The 20,605-nt window shown below is 39.8% G+C and overlaps 1 protein-coding gene across 8 annotated transcripts in view; it reads left to right on the top strand.

Annotated features, from left to right (window-relative positions):
- The first annotated feature begins 19,789 nt into the window (after positions 1 to 19,789).
- Positions 19,790 to 20,605, top strand: part of LCORL (ligand dependent nuclear receptor corepressor like) — an 80,441-nt gene continuing 79,625 nt past the window's right edge. For 2 of the 8 annotated variants that reach the window (XM_068679991.1, XM_068679990.1), the window contains exon 1: positions 19,799 to 20,064. In XM_068679991.1, the coding sequence (XP_068536092.1) occupies positions 19,905 to 20,064 (160 nt within the window). In that variant the 5' untranslated portion in view covers positions 19,799 to 19,904. Of the gene's footprint in view, positions 20,065 to 20,605 lie in introns of all 8 variants that reach the window. The other 6 variants (XM_068679992.1, XM_068679994.1, XM_068679986.1 and 3 more) reach the window with 5 other exon arrangements.

The following is a 20,605-nucleotide window of genomic DNA, read 5'->3' as shown; positions in this document are numbered from 1 at the left end:
TTGTGTGAGTCAAGCACAAAGTAGTGCAGTTGTGAGTATGGCACTAAACCAGAAGTTGTGTCTGGTGATTAAACACAATCTTAAAAAGCAAGTCAATGTTTTAATATATACTCAGCATTTGATTTATACTTAATGCTGACACCCTAAAAATCCTCCCCCATTAAAAAAAAAAAAAAAAATCAATTTGTTTTTTGACTTGTCAAGGTCTATATAATGATTTTTCTATCTCAGCTGCAAATTTAGTTATTCGACAGTATTAATCAAATTTCAAAAGATTGTCTGAATCTTCCTACAATGAAAATTGGAAATGAATGCAACACTGTAATAATGGAATAATATTCTACGAATCTTAAATGTAATCATGTTATGTTTATGCAAAAAATATATTGGCCTATTGAGCAACCAAGACACAGATAATGCAAGATGAGTGACAGAGTCAAGACCTAGTTTGTGTGGAAAGGCAAGAGCTGGCAGTTGTCAGAGCTAAAACTAGATGTGAGGGCTAAACAGACCAATATCCTGTTGACATCAGTTAGACAGCAAGAATATGGAAAGCAAAGTTCTTGATTTCGTGATCACTATGCATTAAAATATTTTATATCAAACTAATTATCTTACACAAGTGAAGAGACAAGTGCAGTGTGTGCAAAATTAATGTCCATCGTAACCTCAGTGAGAAGCCAGAGAGATAATGGAGTTAAAACTTGGGGAACAAATTTGCAGCAAAGATGTTACTTTTATGTATATAATTACCTGCCTTTTCTGTGAGTTATGACTTTACTTATATGAGTACTTATTTACTTTATATCTTTCTGATGGTACACTGATGATTCATATTGACTTGAGCATGCCCTAGTGTATTTACTGCAATAAAATGCACTGAAATAATTCCAATGATACGATCAAAATGTTCAATTACCCAGCTGACATTTAATGCTGACACTCCACTCCATCCTCATGTCAAACTTCCATGCAGACTTGAGGTATTTTTGTTGTTGAAACCATGTCTCCATTTTTATGTCATAACACTTTAAATGAGTTAATTACAGTTCCAAACAGCAGGTGTGTGTTTTAACAGCCATAGGATTTGCAGTAACAGGCTAATTGCTCAAATATTCTGTTAACTTAAGTGAAACTTGTGCTCTGGCAGAGCAGGAGGAATAAAGAACTAAGAAATAAGAGATTACAAATAATAAATAAAATCAAACTCACATAAACACAGTATGCATTTATAGACAGTACCACACTGGCAATGATCTCATTTTACCCCAATTCTGCATCATTTCTGAATATGTTAAAAGATCAGCACAAGCGTCCTCAATCATATTGATCCTACTGAAGTCACAAGTCCTTTTGCCTCATTTTAGCTGCTACTGGGCCAGGCAACTAAACTAACCGTGCTGAGTGGATCCCTTCTCAATGGAGCATTGAAGTACACACTTCATGCAGCACAGCCCAATGGAGACTCAAGCAGCCACTTGTAATGAATGTGGTAATACACAGCTGTGAATTGGCTTTTCCTTCTACCTACAAGAATTGCCAGACATGAAGATGGTGACAGATCACTGCAAGTGGGAAAAGATGCAGCTTATTCAGCTGCTCATTTTCAGGTGCAAAATCTGAGGGTAATGAGTTTTTTAAATTGAAATATGATCAGCTGACTCTGTACTCCATCGTGGGGTAGCATTAAAAAACAAAGAATAAACCAAAGAACTGATAAGTGCCAGAAACAAGACTTTAAAAAGTCGTTCCAAAAGTTTTATGAAATATATTTTGCAGGAATACCTATCAGAAAATAAATATTTTTGTGCCTATGTGTTGGAAAATGCTAATAGACTCTTCACTTTGCTAGAAAATCCATCTAACAAAAAGCCATCAATGCTTTACTATTTTCATTCATGGTTTGCTACAAGGTAGTATGAAGTTACTGTCATATTTTCACTTAGTTCTTTCACATATACTGAAGTGATAACTGAGGTCATGAGTAAAGTCTTGCTCATATTTCAATATTTTCAGACAAGGTACTTCACTATTAATAAATTGGAATTAGACCATTACCTTTACTGAAGGAACATTACACTGGGAGAACCCACAATAGCATTTCAGTTCAATAAAAAAAATTAGTGTTCTCAAGCATATCTTTCACTCATCCCCATGTACTATGCTCCATTTCACATTAAAAAGCTATTTTAGAGTGCAAAACCTGGAGTTTTTTCAGGTGAATGTATGCTGGAAGGTATGCTCCAGAGGCACACCTTATGTTGTCTGGCCAGGAAAGCCTTGAAAAGCATGAATAATGGAGACATAAGATCTGATCACCAATGTTCAACTCTGCAGGTTCAAGGTGTGAAGCCACTTGCTGATGTGCACATAACCATTCTGTCCAGAAAAGTGACATGGAAGGTTTGATATTTAAATGTACAAGTCACTAAAAAATAATATTTCCTTTTTGTCAGTATGTCTTCACCACCCAGATAACAAAACCAGGAAGATGGCACAGATTTCACTTCTACCTCTATCTGCAGGTTAAAAGAAAAACCTTAAACCTTTCCCTCTGAAGAAATATCTGTAACCACAAACCTGTGGGTAATATATAGGAGATGGTGCTCTCAGTGGCATGACACTCTGGCATCACACAGGAAGAAAGTTATGATAAATCAGATAAAAAAGAGAGAGTTCAGCTCTAACTTAATGGTTAAGACATTTTTATTAAAGATGGGAATGTTTGGTGACAGTCTGTGGGTAAACAGATGTAGTTGCAATTACAGAAAAAGCCACCCCTAGAACTGGTTTCAAAAAAAATATTACAACTGCATTCTGCCAGGGCCCTAATCCTGTACTAAGTATTAAGTATGCCCTAAGAATTCCTCCCAGATCAAGCTGCTTAGAGGATTTGGTAGAGAAACTGTTCCCAGATCACTGCTGGTCTGAGGGAGAACACAAGCAAGCTCCATGAAGCCTTGGACATGCACAAAAACAGCTCTGCAAGTGGACCTTTAAAGGTAAAGAAAGAAAGAAATTCAAGTGCATCTGGAATTAAAAAGTGACTGAGCAAGGTCTTCTTGGATCATATTTTAGAGTTCATGATCAAAAGCCCTTTATTCAAGCTATTTCTGATTCCTGTGATTTTGAAGTATATTAGCACTGTCCCTATAAAAGAAACAGCAGGACCTTTGGAAAATAAACAGAGGCAACTTCTCAGCAGGAAGGAAAGCAGACTAACAGAAGGCAGCATAGACTACAAGCTGCAGAACTTAACAGGCTTTAGCAAGGCATCGTGAGCACTGGAAGCCTGTCGGTGGAATAAGCCTGCGTGCCAGGCAGCTGTGGTTGTGGCTGCTGCCAGCCCCCGAGCAAGCTGCTCTCCAGCCAGCTCTCTGCTCTGCTGCAGTCAATAGGCATAACCTAAAACCCATCCAGGAAAAAAAAAACTTTTGGTATGTGCTTGTTGTGGTTTAAGTCGGCAGGCAGCTAAGCACCACACAGCCATTTATTCACTCCCTCACAGTGGGATGGGGGAGAGAATTGGGGAAAAAGGTAAAACTTGTGGGTTGAGATAAAGATAGTTGAATAGGAGAAAAGGAAGGGAAAAGAAATATTAATAATAATAACAATAATAACATATAAACCAAGTGATGCACCATTCAATTGCTCAGCACCTGCTGACAAGTGCCCAGCCCATCCCTGAACAGTGGCCATCCCCCCAGCCAACTCCACCAGTTTTATTGTTCAGCACAATACCACATGTCATGGGACATCCCTTTGGGACAGTTTGGATCTGTTTCCCTGGTTCTGTTCCCTCCCAGCTCCTTGTGCACCACCAGCTTCCTTGCTGGCAGGGCAGTATCAGAAGCTGGAAAGTCCTTGGCTCTGTGTAAGCACTGCTCAGTAACAACAAAAATATTGGTGTATTATCAGCATTATTTTTATCCTAAATCCAAAACACGGCACCATACCAGCTACTGGGAAGAATATTAACTCTATCCCAGCCAAACCAGGACAATATCTACCCCTTATTCTATACCATCTATGTCATGCTCAGGTTCCACACCTTCCAATACATCCCAGTTAATCAACACAAACCTTTCCTGTCTTTTGATATACACACACAGCTATCATTTCCCTAGTCTATGGACCATCCTTCTAAAATGTCCACTGAGTTCATTTAGTCTATGACTTTGGGCTCCATCTGTCATAACAGACTTTCAGGGTAGGAGAGATGGTGTGTGGTGTTGGATTGCTGCATGCTGAAGCTAATTCTGGTTCCATCACCTCTGTAGTTTACTCAGTTCCATCAAAATTCATTCTTCATTAGTCTGAGTGATTCTCACTGTAGCACCTTTGATATGGCACCCAGCCAATTCATCCACCATTTGTCCCCCTCCATCTTTCCAGGTCATTACTGCCAGTGAGCTGTCACACAAATAATGGTGTGCTCCATACAAACTTCCCCACATGGGCTGCATGCATTTGACTTTGTCTGAACCTTTGAATAACTGGTTGCTGTCCAGGTCACCATAAGCCACCTCCAGCGTGACTAGTTCCCTCAGGTACTGGATACCCCTCTCCATGGCTGTCCACCCACCTGGTGTACCAATACATCTTTCTTGAAGAAGATTCCTTCATGACTGAGAGGAGTTACCTCCAGAGGCTGAAGGCTTGTTTCTCTTTTTCAACCATTTTTTCAATGTCCCTTTCCCTAGAGAGGGATCTTAGTCATTTGGCTTCCCTGCCCTCCAATATCACACTACTTGCCCTGTTATTCCAGCATCAGAGAAGCCAGGTGACAATGTGCTTCCCTGAGCAGTGACTGAAATCCTTTTGCACATCTTGCAGATCAACCAGTGATATGGATGAAGTGGTTACTGCCCTATTTATGAGATCTGTCCCTTCCTCCTCCTCTTCTCCTGATGGCCCTGCTTTGGAGTAGCTTGCCTCACCCACTTCTTCCTCCTTCCCCTTTATAGGAAGGGGGGAGCCTTCTTCCTGCCTTCTTCCCTCACTTCTTCCCTTACTAAACGAGACTTTCACATCCATTGTTTCTTTTCATGTATAGCGGTGACAGATGTCTGCATGGGTTTTTTCTCCGGTTCAGCCACAGGGCCTGTCGCAGGGGTTGGAGTGGCCACTGGGCCTGTTGTTTTGTTATCAGATCCAGGAGCCTTCTCTTCCTCTGAGGGTGCTGAATAGTGTTGAACAAGGCTCAGTAAGCTTGGGCCAGGCCCCAGCACATTTCAGTGATTTCATAGAATCATAGAATCATTAGGGTTGGAAAAGACCTCCAAGATTATCTGGTCCAACCATCCCGCTACCACCAGTATCACCCACTAAACCATGTCCCTAAGCACTAAGTCTAACCTCTCCTTAAACACACCCAGGAACAGTGACACCACCACCTCCCTGGGGAACCTGTTCCAATGCCTGACTGCTCTTTCTGAGAATTGCCAGGGTGACAGTATACTTTTCCCAAATATTTTACTAGTTATTCAGCATTCAGGGGCGACATTTCAAAGCACTGGAGGTGCCCACTGGCCTAGGTACCTGTCCATACTATCCCACACACTCTGTCACTCATAACTATCCTGCCTTGAAACAGATCTCTGGGTGTTATTCTTATAAAGCTTTTTAACCTTAAACAAAACCAGGAACATATTCAGGAGACACAGCAATAGGAACATGCTGGCTTGAACATCCCAAGGATATTCAAAATTCTCAAGAGCTATTATAGCTCGCCTGGAGGAGAAGGGGAAGGTGAAGGGGAAAGGGAAGGTGAAGAAGTAGGAGAAAGAAAATTAACTCTATCCCAACCGAAACCAGGACAGCTTAAGTTCCTTTCTAATTAGGAAAGTGGGTAAGTGGATTCTTGAAGTTAATCACCTACTTAAGTGCTTTCCTGAATTACAGCCATGCACTGCTATACACGATGACTATATCTTTATGTAGACTCCATCTTATAATTCTATACAGAAGCAGAGAATGAATGTATTTAGAATAAAGGAAGGGGGAAGAAGCTGAGTAAATTCTATCCATGCTAGTATTGTATGCTTTCTTAATGCTGTCATAACAGCTTGACCTTTGTTTAGAAATCCATTTGATTTTCTTGTCATTTGAGATAGATATATTTCAAAGCAATAAACTGTTTCTGGAGGGAAACACATTTCTTCCTTTTCATGGTGCCTTTTGTTTTTCTTCACGTAAGAAATTTTACCATTTCTTACTTCTATTGTTAAAAAGATATGGTTATTTTAGGTTTGCAGTACTTCCAACTATAACTGCATTGTGTATGGCAGACAGCTGTCTCCTGTCTCTCACCCTGGCAAAGCACCTTTCCCAGTAAATATTTACAAAGAGACAACATTTAAGTACACTGTAATTAAAATGTTAATTTTTAAAGAATGAGAAATACATAATGATGATGTGATTAAACCAAAGAAAAAAAATAGCAAATAAGAAAACATGAGGTAGAGTTAGTGCAATCCTATTGATCATTGTAAATAAAACAGAATGTTTCTTCTTGAAAATGATCGTTCAATAATGAATATTTGTTCTCTGAATTCATGCAGAAACCCTTCCACATCTTTGTGTCTCAAAAAATGGCTACAGCATAACAACAGAAAAAAATACTTTGCACATGTAGATCTGAGTAATGAAACAAAGACATATTTGTTTTTAGCTACGCATATACCCTTTTATTTGTGCTTGGGTAGGCGATGACGGGATTTTGAGGAGATTGCTACATGAGCAAATATTTGTCCATATAAATTCTCTTGTAGGTTCAAGGCCTAAAGTAATTCAAAAAGAACTCAAATTTAGCCAGAATCTTGATGTTAGATGAGCTTCACCTTTTTTTGAGCTCACCCAAAGACATAATTTTTTGTCATCATCTAGTAAAATCAATACTGTAAGATCACTACTGTAGTGATCCTACTCTTTCACAGCAAAATCTTCTCCCAGGTGAACGTGCCTAACTGCTCCCAGTGGATCTCCTCCATGCTGACCTGCAGCAGCCAGGCAGCTATTCTCTGTGCTCAGTCACAGGCTGATTAATGAAACATAGCATAGAATAAAATGTGAACAAAAGGTTTTATCAACTATCGTGATAGCATTGGCTATAACCTTAAGCTTGGATTATCAGGTTAGATAAAAATTCAACTTTTTTTCTCCTTTTATTATTTGTCCTATCTTCCTTTCCAAAATGGATCTCCTTTATAAATAAGCTTAAAAAAAAATTATTTATAACACTCATTTTGGGAGCTGATTAGCATGTGTTTCACATTATTGTACTAGGTGAGTATTTGAATATTTTTTTTCCTTTGATCTGATTATTCTCAATATGATGCATTGAAGTTTTTTGATTCTGGGCCATTTATTTTATTTTATTTTTTTTAATCTGCTGAGACTGCCTACAAAGACCATAATATGTACTGGAGTATTAGTTGCATTAGAGGCAGGTTAGCAGAGCCTCAACCTTTCCATAAACTCCTGGATACCTACTTACTCATTCTCAGAGAGAGAAGCAAGGTGACTACCAAATCACTCAATATTTTAAGGAAAGATAATTTCTAATTATCATTTCTCAAGTTAGCTATATTGAAATGAAATGTCATAATAAAACTCCAAGAAGCTTGCATAACTTGTACCAAGAGGATTTCCTTACAGCCTCTTCCTCTAACTACTCTTGTCTCTCACCTATTGAAAGAAGCAAAACTTGCCCTAAATATATAGTCAGAAACAAACAAGCAAACAAACAAAAAAAAACTACACTCATCTGCCTGCCTTAATTTCTTTTGTTGTTATAAGAGGCAATGTGAAGGAGGCAAAAATACATAATAACTTGTTTCAATATTACTTTCTTTTAATTTTAATTTTCATACTGAGCTTTGCTTGCCTGACAAGAGTTTGCTACTTATTTATGTGTTTGTATGCAGGGCATGTGTGTGTATACATATATGGCTTTGTTTTCGAGAGAAAAACCCATTGCTGGTCCCAGATTCTGTGTGACGTGGAACTGTTTCTCCACCTTTAAAAATTGTTTTAAATATTATAAAGTGGCATTTTAAGGAAACATATGAGCTTGTTTTAAATCCATTTCTCTACTCCAAGGCATGTTATTGCTTAATTGAATACCTCTGTAACCACAAGGAAACGTCCTTCCATACGAGCAAAAGGATGACTGTAATCCCATGTCCAGAATCACCACCATCACTTAAGCTTATCTCTTTAGGTAGGCCTACTAGATCATCTTTTCTGTTTCTAGTGGGAGCACAGCTGTCTTCCCAAGAGTAAATTCCAGCTCTAGAGGGTATGCCAAATTCCCATGTTGGCCAGAATAATTACAGACAAATGCAGGAACAATTTATAGCTTATGTCATTCTATCCTGTTGTAAGCTATTTGACTTTTACATTGTTTTATTAAAAATATAGCACAATATTTTTAATCTTCATTTGAAGATGGGAATTGTCTGACAGTTTAGTGGTTAAAAGGGAATGCTTTCAAAACGATCTTTTTAGTAGGACTCAGCAAAGGCTGACAGGCAGTGCCAAACTGGTCAATAAATAAATCCAAGGACAGACCAAATTAATTCCTCTAGAAAGATTAATGTGAATCAAACAGTTATGTTCTTACCAGAAAATAGTGAGTATCTTTTACCTGAAGTCCTTTTCCTGCCAGTATTTCACTTTAGTAATTCTAAAAATTCTAAGTGTTCTTATACATCCTTTTTTAAGTGCATTGGAAAGCTAGAAAACAGGCCAGCAAGGATCACAGTAAATAAAGAAATAAATGAAAATTGAGGAATACGGCTTAGTTTGTGACTGCAGTACATAAATACCTTTTTGCTCCCTCTCCCACTCATCAGAGGCTTTGAATTATGACCTAAATACTTCTGAGACACCATACCAAACCTGATTTTTTTTCCTCTCATCCACTTAATAAATGTCAGTTCAAAATTAATAATTAAATCAAGAGAGTAAATTAATTTATTTCATGGTGAAGCATATTTCTTAAAATAAAGTTGTCATTGTTTACTTGATAAAAACAATTTTGGGACTATCTGAAAACCCTCACAAATGTTGCTCATTTAGCAAAGGCAGGAGGGGAAAGAGAGGTTCTGCCTCTTTTCCTTCCCAAATAGTTTATGGTATTCACCTAGATCATGAGTAACCCAAAGCACATTATCCTGTTCCCTCAGAAATTAGAATACACTTGTCTGAGCACTGAGAAGAGCCTGATGGTTATCACACTACAGAGGGCTTAGGGCAATGTTTCCTTGTCTGTGGACTTACATGCCCTTTAGTTTTATAGCTGTCCACTTGGTATGGATTAGCTAAATATTTGCATTACTTATTTGGTGACGAGCTGTATATCTACATAGGGCCCTATCCTGAGGGATGATCTTAGTTCAAGCTTCTGCTTCATTTGTTTCCCCAGTTTGTTTTTGTTCAAAACCCCCAGGGGTTTTGGCCCTCGCCTCAGCTTCTTTTTTTTTCCCCTACTATATATATGATTACCATCCTGGACTTGGTTCTTGTATCACACCTATTAAACCACTAGAAGTGGTATTATTTTATTAGCAAACTCCAAGGTTCTATTTCTGTGAAGCAAAATGCATTCCTAATCATGCACTCTGCACAAATCGGTAATATGAGTGATATAATAATAATTAACAGTTAATGTTCAACTCTTTTCATATCAAGATGTTCTTGGGCAACGTTGACTTATCACTGGATCACATGCCACATAAGATCTTGTTGATGATAATTTTGATCAGAAGTATACTCAGGTACTCAAATTTAACAAACAATCAGGCCACAGATGGCAGTTAATCTAGTCTTTGACTAAATTAATTGCTTTCATAATTGGGTACACATGGAGCTGTTTAAACATTAAGCACAGTGTACTTAGGTATCTTTAACAAGAGAAAGTAGGGTTGTTTTAACCAAAAGATTTGTGCAGCTGGGAATAGCAGGAAAGTGGGTGTCATAGGAAAAAACAATGCAGTGATTTCTTTGCAGAGCTAAATGAAACAGTAAGACTAGAATGGGCATGATTGGTTAAATTCAATAAATGTTCTTAATTGTTTGGAGGTAGGAAACTTTGTACTGTTATCCCTTCACTGGGTACAGAATTGGCTTAAATATTTGGGACATTACATGTTTTATTAGTTTCCCCTACTCTTAACCAATTGATTGCCCACATGTGAAAATAAAGGGAGAGGAGTATTAGTTACCAGTAAGCTAGCATTTCTATGCTACAAAGGATGTGCAAGATGTTTTAAATTTTTTTAATTTTCACTGATAGGAAATATGGATCCTAGGAGTGAAAAGATTTTATTTCCAATAATCTATTGCCGATAATAATATAAAGCAGTTGTGCAAGGTTGGCATAGAAATGGAACTGAGATTTATTTTAGAAGGTGCCCTCCTTGTATAAAAAGGAGCACTCACAGGGGATAAAGACACTGCTGAGGAGCTTAGTGAGTTCTTTGCATTGATGTTGGAGGTGGCAGAAGCTAGAGAGATACTTATGCTGAACCTTTTATCTGGTAGGAGGGAACTTGGCATCGGACTTTTCTGAAATCAAAGTGGCTGTGGAAGATCTATGGAACAAGTTGCTAAATAAACACTAAATAAGTCATCAAGGCTTGAGTCTTCACTTGAGTTCTGGATGAATTTCAGAATGAAATAGCTGAGTTACTACTGGAAGCATGTGACCTCTCATAACTTCAAACCTGGGGACTGCAGATAGCGTCACTAGAAAATTGCCACCTTCAAAGCAAATAAATAAGTAAATTAGAATAAGATCAAGATCAAAATTGCTTTGGGTTTTACAAGCAACTAATTCTATTCCAGTTTCATAGTCCTACAGATAAAAAGATAAAAGATTAGAGCCCACTTTAACGAACAGCAACAAAAGCTACTGGTTAAAGGCATTCCCAGCACCTCCTTTCAGGTTCTCCAGCCTGAAGGATTATTTGAATAACAACCAGAATCTATTTTATGGCACTAACACCAGGCTGACAAATGTTTAGAAAAGCTGATTGTGAGACTGCCTAAGAATAAGAGAAGCAATCTAAAATGGGGGAGGACTTGCCACAAGTCTATGCAATTACTCAGTATTGTGAAACCCGCTCAAGTGGTGGTACACCCTTGGCATGTAACAATATTTACTTGTTTAACACATAAGTCTACTGTTTTTTATTTTACTTATTATAAATAGTAAACCATTAGAGTTATGACAGAGTCTCTACCAAAACATTGTCAATTCTTACATTCATATCACAAAATCTTTTATTTTCTTAAGCCCAAGATTATGGAATCAAGTGAAGATAGGAGACTTTTGACTTCCACTTCAAAGAAATTCTACAGGCTGGATGGAGAAGAAATATGTCCGGATCACTGTGGCACGGGACCCAAACTGGAAGGAGCAGGATCCCAGCCTTACTCTGTCATGGCTACAGGGCTTTCAGACCCACACTTCCTAGCCAGCCGTCTTTGCTGCCTGCTGTGGGCACACATTGCTGGGGAATGTAGATAACTAGCTGTGAAAGTGTCCTTCATGGCAAATGGTGAAAGCCTAAAGTCTTGAATTCTAAACAAGAGGAAAGGGAAGAAATAAATGTTTTGCTTTCAGGAAGTGGACTTGCATAAGATAAAGGAGGAAAAGATCCATTCTGTCGGCATCTGAACCCATAAATAACTGGAAGGAATAAGGCCATTTGGGGATGACCAAATTATGAAAAATGACAATAGCAACGTTGCACCATTTCTTATGGTGATCCATAGTAGATCTACATGGCCATCCAACTTTCTCAGCAGGAGTCCAATGAGGAACTGTTCAGTCTGCAATATTTATCCTAGTGACTTCCGTTTTGGTTATCTGAGGAGATTACTTCATACAGTCCCAAAAAAAAGGAATACTCAATGTGAATCTCTATTTTTTTCTATTAATTTGTGTGAATTAACATAATACAAAATAGTCTTTACAAATTAATGGGAAAAACTGTACAGCCAGAAAACATAAGAAAATCAGAAAATCAAGTTTCAGAAAAGCTACTGGAAAATAAAATGAACATAGAAATCATTCCTTATCTTTGATTTCAAAACCTACATTTGAAAAGAGGTACAATAAGATAATCACAGTTACATTAAATGTATTATCTGTTTTTTGTGAAATATAAATTTTATTTTTGTTTCCTTACAGCAGTACTGAAAATGATTAAAATCACATGAAAAGATAAATATTGAGAATTGCAGAAAAGCAAACAAGCATTTCAAGAACTGTTATGTGAAGGCCACAGCAAACTAAACCCCGTAACACTGATCTAGCGAGGTCCTTATTTTCAAATAAATTTTGGTCTGAGAAATTGTATTGCTGTCTTTTTATTTCACTACAGAAGTAGGGCATTTCATCCACAATGTTCCTCCTTTCTTTTTCTTCTACTTTTTTTTTTTTTTTTTTTTTTTTTTTTCAGTTTGAGAAGTTTAGCTTGAAAATGGAAGAGATAGAACTGGTGGAAAAGGAGGGAGGAGGGAGTTAAGTGGGGATTCAGAAGGTAACATAACCTAAAACACAGACAATTCAGCTAAGAGAAAGGTTATACATAAAACTGATAAGATGAAGTTTACAGATGTAATAAAAATAGTTGTCTTAAATCAAACCATGAAAAGCTCAGCTTCAAGAGGCAATAACTGTGCAAGTGATGTTCCAGGAAATAAGCAGCTTTACTCAAGTGACCGATGAGCCTTCCAGCCTCATTTCCTGCCACCTGCCACTGTGGGTGCTGGTTTGGTTGGCTATGAAATAGCAGACAACGCCAAAAACTATAGGAAAACCTACCCAGTGTGATGTCCCACACAAGGAAGAGTAGTATTGGAGAAACAATATCCTCCTTAGCTTAAATTGTAATTAATCTGTGGTCCACAGCAGAGCTACCAACCTTTGCGGTATTTAGTTTTAGGGAGTACTTAACTAGCGTAATTGTAGAAGTCATTCATGATGACAGTAAACAGTTCTTTGTCTTTTCACTAGTGTAAGTTTGGATTACCAGCACGTTGCCCTGATGACTGGCTCAGTATTTCATGTCTATCTCTAATATTAAGCTGCAATTAGCGATCTATTCTCTCTGGGTTTAATGGCAGTATATTTTCAGCTGCAGAGTTGCTCTGGTGATGGCATACTTAAATTACTTAGCCACTTGGGAAACTTTAGAGAGAGTGAGTGACATTACTCAGCTGTGTGGAACATAGGATAACAGTTTAAATGGAAGGAAAAAAACAGCCATATTTGACAGATAGTGCTATGGAGACATCACTTAGGCATATATATAGGATTTTACCTTCCCTCTAAATTTAATTTTAATAGTCATATAATGACGTGTTAAAACAGCAGCTTAATCTATAGAAGACTATATTTTCCTCTTTTTTTTTTTTTTTTTTAATTTTATTATTATTTCAAGCTGGCTCCTTTCACTTACACACCTTTTTCTGTCAGGTTCATGGTGAAACATAGGATATATCATCCTCAGAAAAACACTTAAAAATAATAAATGTTTTAAATCAGCACTGAACAAAAGTTGTTATATTTCTACTTGCAAAGTACTGTGATTGGCTTTTAAAAGATAAAAACACAGAATCTTTTACTTATTTTGCATATTAGCACCTAATATCACCTTGCGAGCATGTATTCTTTAAAACTCTTTTTTTTTTTTTTTTTCTACCGTAATGTCTACCAAAATGTAGCTCTGCTTTGAGAAGTGATTCTATTAAATAACATTTTAGGTACTGTTCTGATCAAATATTCTCAGCTTGCCATGAAGCAAGCTTTTTTGTTTGTTTGTTTGGTTGGTTGGTTTGGTTTGGTTTTGGTTTTGGTTTTTGTTGTTGTTGTTGTTTTGTTTTTTTGTCTTTTTTTTTTCTTTTTTCTTTTTTTCTTTTTTTTTTTCTCCAGCTCTACAGCTTTGTCTAAATGGATTGCAGCCCTCATACACATGCACTCTTGCACAGTAAAGTGTGTGTGATGAGAAAATGACCCCTTGGCTACATAAGCAGGAAAAGTGTGGCACAGATTGGGCCACCAAAACCGACATCATACAGCTTGTGCCCATCCATTCTGCAAGGATGGTGAAGGGGAAGGTAGGTTTAGGCCATGTGTTGTTTCATGTTCTGGTCTGCAGCTTGCAAGTACTTTGATGGGTTGTTATTTGAGCCATAAAAGATGGCATTACTGTCACAGGATGAAGATGATACTTCTGCTGCTCAGAAGCCCACAAATTAATTCTACTGAGATAAAAAAAAAAAAAAAAAAAACTATGTAAATCAGTATTAAAAATCTTTATCCTGAATCCTATAGCACATAGTGATGTTTTGCAGTCAGTCTTGGTCCAACCTTTGTTGACTGCCTAAGGAGTTGTTTATTTTAAATGAGTTTGTTTAGCAGAGCAGAGTTGGGAAGCAGAGAATTTACCATGGTATGATCAGTCAGATTATGAACGAGGGAAGCAGAATATTAAAATGCCAACTTTAGCTTTGTCATGCAGAAATAATGAGAGATATTTCCTCTTCTTTTTCAAACATTTTTGCTTCTGAAGAATCATCTATTATGCTGGAAACCTGAGCACATTTGCATGTTAGAAAGCAAGATAAAGCACACTGTGAATTATATTGTTACAGAGAGAAAAAAAAAAAAAAAAAAAAGAGAGGTATAAAATTCAGAGGAGGAATGAAAACAGGGAAACTTGGAAAGGGAAATGACTTCTCTGGAACATGTTGAGAAGGATACCAAATAGCTCTGAGCACTTACAGTTCTTGTGAAAGCATGGGGAGATGAATAATCAAGTATTAGGCAAAACAGAAATATTCCACAAGTTTCTGTCACCCCATTTCTGTCTCACTATTGACAGCAGTTCAGATGGTGAAATGGCTGGTTCATAGCTGGGCCTTTGAAAACCAAATAAAGAGGGACAAATGATGCTGTATCAGTTGGTGTGACAGTGCAGCACACTGGAAAGGAAAGCAAAGGGAGACTAACAACTATGGGGGGGATGCTTGCTGTGTGCAACTCTCTGGCTCCTGTTTCACTCTCAGGGTTGTGTTTCATTTGGTGTGTTATGTCTGCTGTTTTTTTAAATACATTTACCTCTTGATAATTAATAGGTCTGAGCTGATTCAAAATCTTGGCTTCAATGTATCACTAAGTTTACTAAAATTATGTGCAGGCTGAAACATGACTGTTGGCTGCTTAACTGTAAGAAAAAAATGAAATTGTAGCTATACCTAGTGGATTTATATAAGTATTTTAATAAGTTACAAATGAATAAGGTAACAACCAATCTCCTGAGAGCAGCTAACACTTACAGTCTGAAGCAACCAATTTTGATTTAACCAATTGGCACCGGTTGAGGATAAAATTCTTCACACAGAGTATATCTGGTACAGACAAATACTATTCCCCTTTCAAAAGTCACAGGGTAGTTATCTCTACAACTGTGGTAACCCATTCAACCCAACCCACGTCACTTCTTCGTTCAGTAAATATCCTAAATTATCACACATTTGATGAGTCTGAGGCAGTGTACATAAACATGGACATCTGTGAAGTACTACATTTCCTTTCCTCTCCTCATTCTGGTCCACTGCTGCTTTGGGAAGGCTTTCCATCTTGGGAACTAACAAAGAATTTATTTATGTACCATGTCCACTCAAGAGGAAGGTAACACTCACAGAGAGGGCCTTGCAGACCACAGCTATGCATGTGGTACCTGCATTGTTTGCATGAGTTGTTCTGGAGGCAATCCCTTTCTTCAACCCTGCAAGGGAACTTTCTGCCATCATGCTGTAATTAGAGTAGATGAATTTTCTCCATAGCTCCTTGGCAGAGGGGAGCATCACCAGACTCTGAGCCTCTAAAGAGTAGTGATAAACTCAGATCTGAAAGGAATGCAGGAAGATTTCACTTTGTGTTCCAAAATGGTATAAAATGAAAGTTCTATAAATGTCTTAGTTAACCACATAAAACTGAGTGTATCTATCATAAATATTTACTGTATGGTTTTATTTCAAGCCTTGCTTGCTCCAAACAAGGCTAGTTTGATGCATGGCTGTTACATCTCTATTAAATCAGCTAGTATAGTTAAAGTAGATAGGACATGAAGAATATTCGTGTTCTTGAAAGCTTGGCTGCTTTTAGATAAGCTGGTTAGATGGTCTGGTAAGAAAACAGCAATTCGCATGCAAGCTTTTCTTTTTACCTATTTTGATCCTCACTGCTTTAAGAGCACTAAGAACACACAAGAAGCATTTTTCCATTTTTTACCTTGCTTTATGACAGATACGGATGTTTGTGAAAAACAGTCATCTGTCTGCAATAATCAGGTTTCATGTGATTAGAATTAGGTCAACAACATGAGCTCAAGTATAGCACTGGCTTGATTGGCTTAGTGCTGCCTTTCTACTTAAGGTAAGCTTCACTTTATGAATTTCTTGGTCTTTTTTTACAGGCAGAGATTCAAGGAGAAGTTTTTGGCCAAAAATGTTATTGTTCATTTTGAAATTCACCTTGGCTGGCTTTCTATTAACCTGTGCAAATACACAATTGTGCACATATATTGAAAGCAATATCAACTGATGCTGATGAAATTCCCAAAGGCAGACCCTGTAATTAAGAGAGAACAGTATTTTTCATTTTATATACTGCTGAAACACGCAGTCACTGAACACCAAGTATTCTGCAAGGAAAATGTCTCAGATTTAAGATTTGTTGTAAGGCACATGGAGCCCCTAAACCCAGATGTCTGCAACTGTAAAGGATTTCAACCTTTATAAAAGTAGTTATGTTTTTAAAGCTATTTTTGTGTGACTTCATACTGATTGAGGATGTTATGAAATTCTAATTCTGAACTATTAGATTAGTCATAATCTTTTCACATGGGCTAGGCTGCTTGCTGCCATGGGCAGGTTTCTCATAGCACTCCTGCTGCACTGCACTACAGCTGCAGGTCTGGTTTCTGCTGCTGGAGGCTACTTTCCTCCTTCACTGGAGGAAAAAGAGTAGGCTGTATATCAAACCTGGAATAGTGGAGGTATCTGCTGGCGGTAGCTGAAAGAGTAGGTGGATCAGTTATGCCCTAAACCATACATATCAAACCACGGTGGCAAAATATTTATCATTTGCTAGCTGTCTGTGCTTACCTCTCTTGGGTGGAAGCTGCCATCCCTTAGGGGAAGCAGCAGAATTAAACATTTGTTGGCTATTCAGCATTTCACAGTTCAGTGCATCAGCCTAAATCTGTGAAGTTCGCGGTATTTTAGCATATAAGATTGTGATCTTATGCATCTTTATAATGTACTAAATCACTGGAATATGTATATCGCATATAGATTTAAGCAGTTATATTTTGGTAACCTAACATTCACAGTGATTATTAAATATCGCTTGTTCAGTTTAGCTAGATCCTTTACCCAAATGATCATGTCAGTGTTTATTGTGAAATCTCCCCTAGCATTTATTCTTCAAACCCTTGTTTTCTGTTGTCATTTATCTTTCAAATATTAATAGTTCTCTGCAATACTCATTCATAAAGCTATTGTACAATTCATTATTTAACACTTTTTGTTTTACCAGAAACACTGACAATTTCAAGATTTACAAATTGTGTTCATGTAAGGGGGGAGGTTCACCATTTCAGGACATACTCATTTCAAGATACCATCTGCAAAGGCTTTGTCTGTTCAAGTTAGACTGTTTTAATTACACTTCATCCTTACTCCCAGTTTCCACAAAGCAGTGCTTATGTGACAAAGAGCCACGCAAAGCTGTCTGTACAGGAGTGAATTTCATCTTTGGGGATTAATTATAAAGAGGTTTTGGTGATGAACAGTTTTGCAATGTATCAATAAGACAGTTCAATCTCCCCAATATGCATTTAAAAAAAAAAATAATTCAACATTTCAGATTGTGATAGGGTTGTAGATAAGCTCCTGTGACAATTTTATTTTGTCTTTACCCACAAATTAATATATGAGAGAAGAAACATGCCTAAAGACCATAATAGTAATTCTTATAGCTTTAAACAAAATTGTACTGGACTTTGCCTCCAGAGCCATTTCTAAGTTAACTGACTCTCTGATCCCAGAAAAATTAGCTAGGATAGGCAGCTAAAATGAACCAAGTTAAAATTAGCCGTCACTGCCCCTGGCTCTGCCCTCAGTCAGTCTTGGAGTTTCCTTGTTCACAACAGTGGAATCGCTTCTATAAAATGAAGTCCAAGTCCATGCAAGCAGTAATCTCTTGGCTGGGAAGTCATTTTGATACAGAAGGAAAACCAATACAATTAATTTAAAAGCAACACCCCTGAGGGTTCAACTAAACAAGATCCTTGGGTTGCCTGCTTTAGTTTTAGATTTGGAAGAATAAAGCATCTCAAAGGGAGGGAGCTGTTCAATACCTAGTGCCTAGCATGTCTGACATCTAGGCAGTATTTTCAGAAGGCCTAGGAATACTAAGTCGAGGCAGTTTGAAATTCTTTTGCCTTCCCTCCCTCTCCCTGAAATTTGCCCTCCAGCTTGGTCAGCCATGTTTAGTTCTTTTTTCCTGCAGTGCCTGGAGAAGTCTCTCGAATGGGACTTGCAACTAGAGCAAAAATTGTATAAATGAACAAAAGGAGGTGGGGGTGGTGTCTTGTCAATTCTTTATTTAAACATAGGCATAAAAAAAAAAAAAAAAAAAAAAAAAAAAAAAAAAAAAAAAAAAAAAAAACCTCTTCAGATGAAGGACATGAAGGACATTTGTGTCCATATGAAACTATGATAACCTCCGGGGTTCAATTAAATGAATAGTTTTTAAAATTGCTGTGTGCTGAATTCATTAAGCTCTATTAGCTGCTTTACACAAATAACCAAGTTTATTTTTATAAAACCTCTTTGGGGAAAAAAATAAAATTAAAAAGGATAAAAGCCGTGACCTGTCATCTGTTACAAAAGCTCAGTTCATTCCAGTGGAAACAAAGGTGATCTTCATTTGCAGGCAATCCCTGAACACGTCCCTTGCCCAGAAAAGCATCTTCAACGAGTTCAGAAGGAAATACCTGCAAAGTTTTGCGCGAGTAGCAAAAGCACAAACAGATTTGTTAAGCCCATCTTGTGAAGAATAATATATCTATATACATTTTTAATAGTTTTTCCTTCAGAGTTTATTATTAGTTTGAAACCGATGCATCCTAGCCTCACACGATTGTGTTTACTCTGTGTGGGCTCTGACCATGCCTTGCAAGAGTTGCCTTGGGTTTCGCTGTTTCTGAGGCGAAGCCGGTGACTGTTGGAAGTTCAGGGCAAAAAAAAGACACGAGGCGCTCGCAGCAGATCTGAGGTGGAGAAGGAGGAAGCGAGGAAGCTGCCGAGCTGCTGCTGGCCGCTTACTGCCACTCACGTCCCCCACTGGGGACGGCTCCGGGGTGGGCGTTCGGCTGCCCCCGCTCCCGGCTCCCCTCAGCGGACTACAACTCCCGGCATGCTTTGCTGCACCACCTCCCCCCGCGGGGCTGCAGCAGGTGGCGCGCTGCCCTTCGGGATTTGTAGGCCGGAGGGGGGGGGGACATCGATGGGAAGCGGGGAGGGGGGGCCGGTTGGCGGCCCGGTTACCGACCCGGAGCGGGGAGAGGGAGCGGAGGAAGGGGGGGGGGGGGGCGGTGAGGAGCCCGGAAGGCGGGAAGGGAGGAGGGGGTGGACACGTGTCAATCACCCCGCCAGGCGGCGCGCGCGCGCGCTCCCCGCCCCGGATGCTAAGGGGGGAGGAGGAGGTGGGGGGGGGGGGGGGCGGTTGGGCGCGGGCACGCGCTCGCTGAGGTTTGAAGGAGGGGGGGGGGAGCGCGCGCTCGTATGTAAATGAGCGGGCGTGAGGTCAGAGGCAGATGGAAAAGGGAACAGACAGAATGGCCGCCGCGGCTCCCGCTCCTCCTGCCGCCGCCGCCGCCTCCTCCTCGCAGTGCCGGAGCCCCCGCTGCACGGCGGAGCGCAGGGGAGTCCGCCGCGAACTCGACTCCTGGCGGCACCGGCTCATGCACTGTGTGGGTAAGCGCCGGGAGGGGGCTGCGGGCGGGGAGCGGGGCGCTGAAAGCTCGGGGGGACTCGGCGGCGGGGAGCGGGCACGGCAGCCCCAGCCCCAGCCCGAGCCTCCCCCTCCGGCTGGCAGCGGCGGTGAGGGGCGGTTGTGGGGCGAGCCGAGGTCTCCTGAGCCGCCAACGGGCAGCGCGGGGTGGGCGCCGCGGCTCGGCTGAGGGCCGCCCGGGCCCTGCCTTCGCCCCCTTCCCCGGCTCCGGCTCCTTTTGTCTCGGCTCCCCGCCGCCCCCCCACCTCCGCCCCTTCTTCCATCGCGGGTGTCTGAGCGGGGAGGGGGGGGGGGGGAGCGGCGGGGGTGGTGTGTGTGCGCCTTTAAGAGCCAGCCGCTCCTGCACTGACGGTTGGGATTTGAAGTTTTCCCTCCCCCCGGGAAGTTGTCATGGCGACGGCAGTTCTCCCTCACTCCCCCCCCACCCCGGGGCTGCCCCGGCCGCGAGGTTCCCCCCTCGGGTCACGTGACGCCCCCCTCCCGCGGGGGCGCGCGGGGCCCTGG

This window comes from Anas acuta, chromosome 4 (genome assembly GCF_963932015.1).
Source record: "Anas acuta chromosome 4, bAnaAcu1.1, whole genome shotgun sequence".
In the NCBI taxonomy this organism is placed as follows: Eukaryota; Metazoa; Chordata; class Aves; order Anseriformes; family Anatidae; genus Anas; species Anas acuta.
This window is presented reverse-complemented; position numbering and strand designations above follow the sequence as displayed.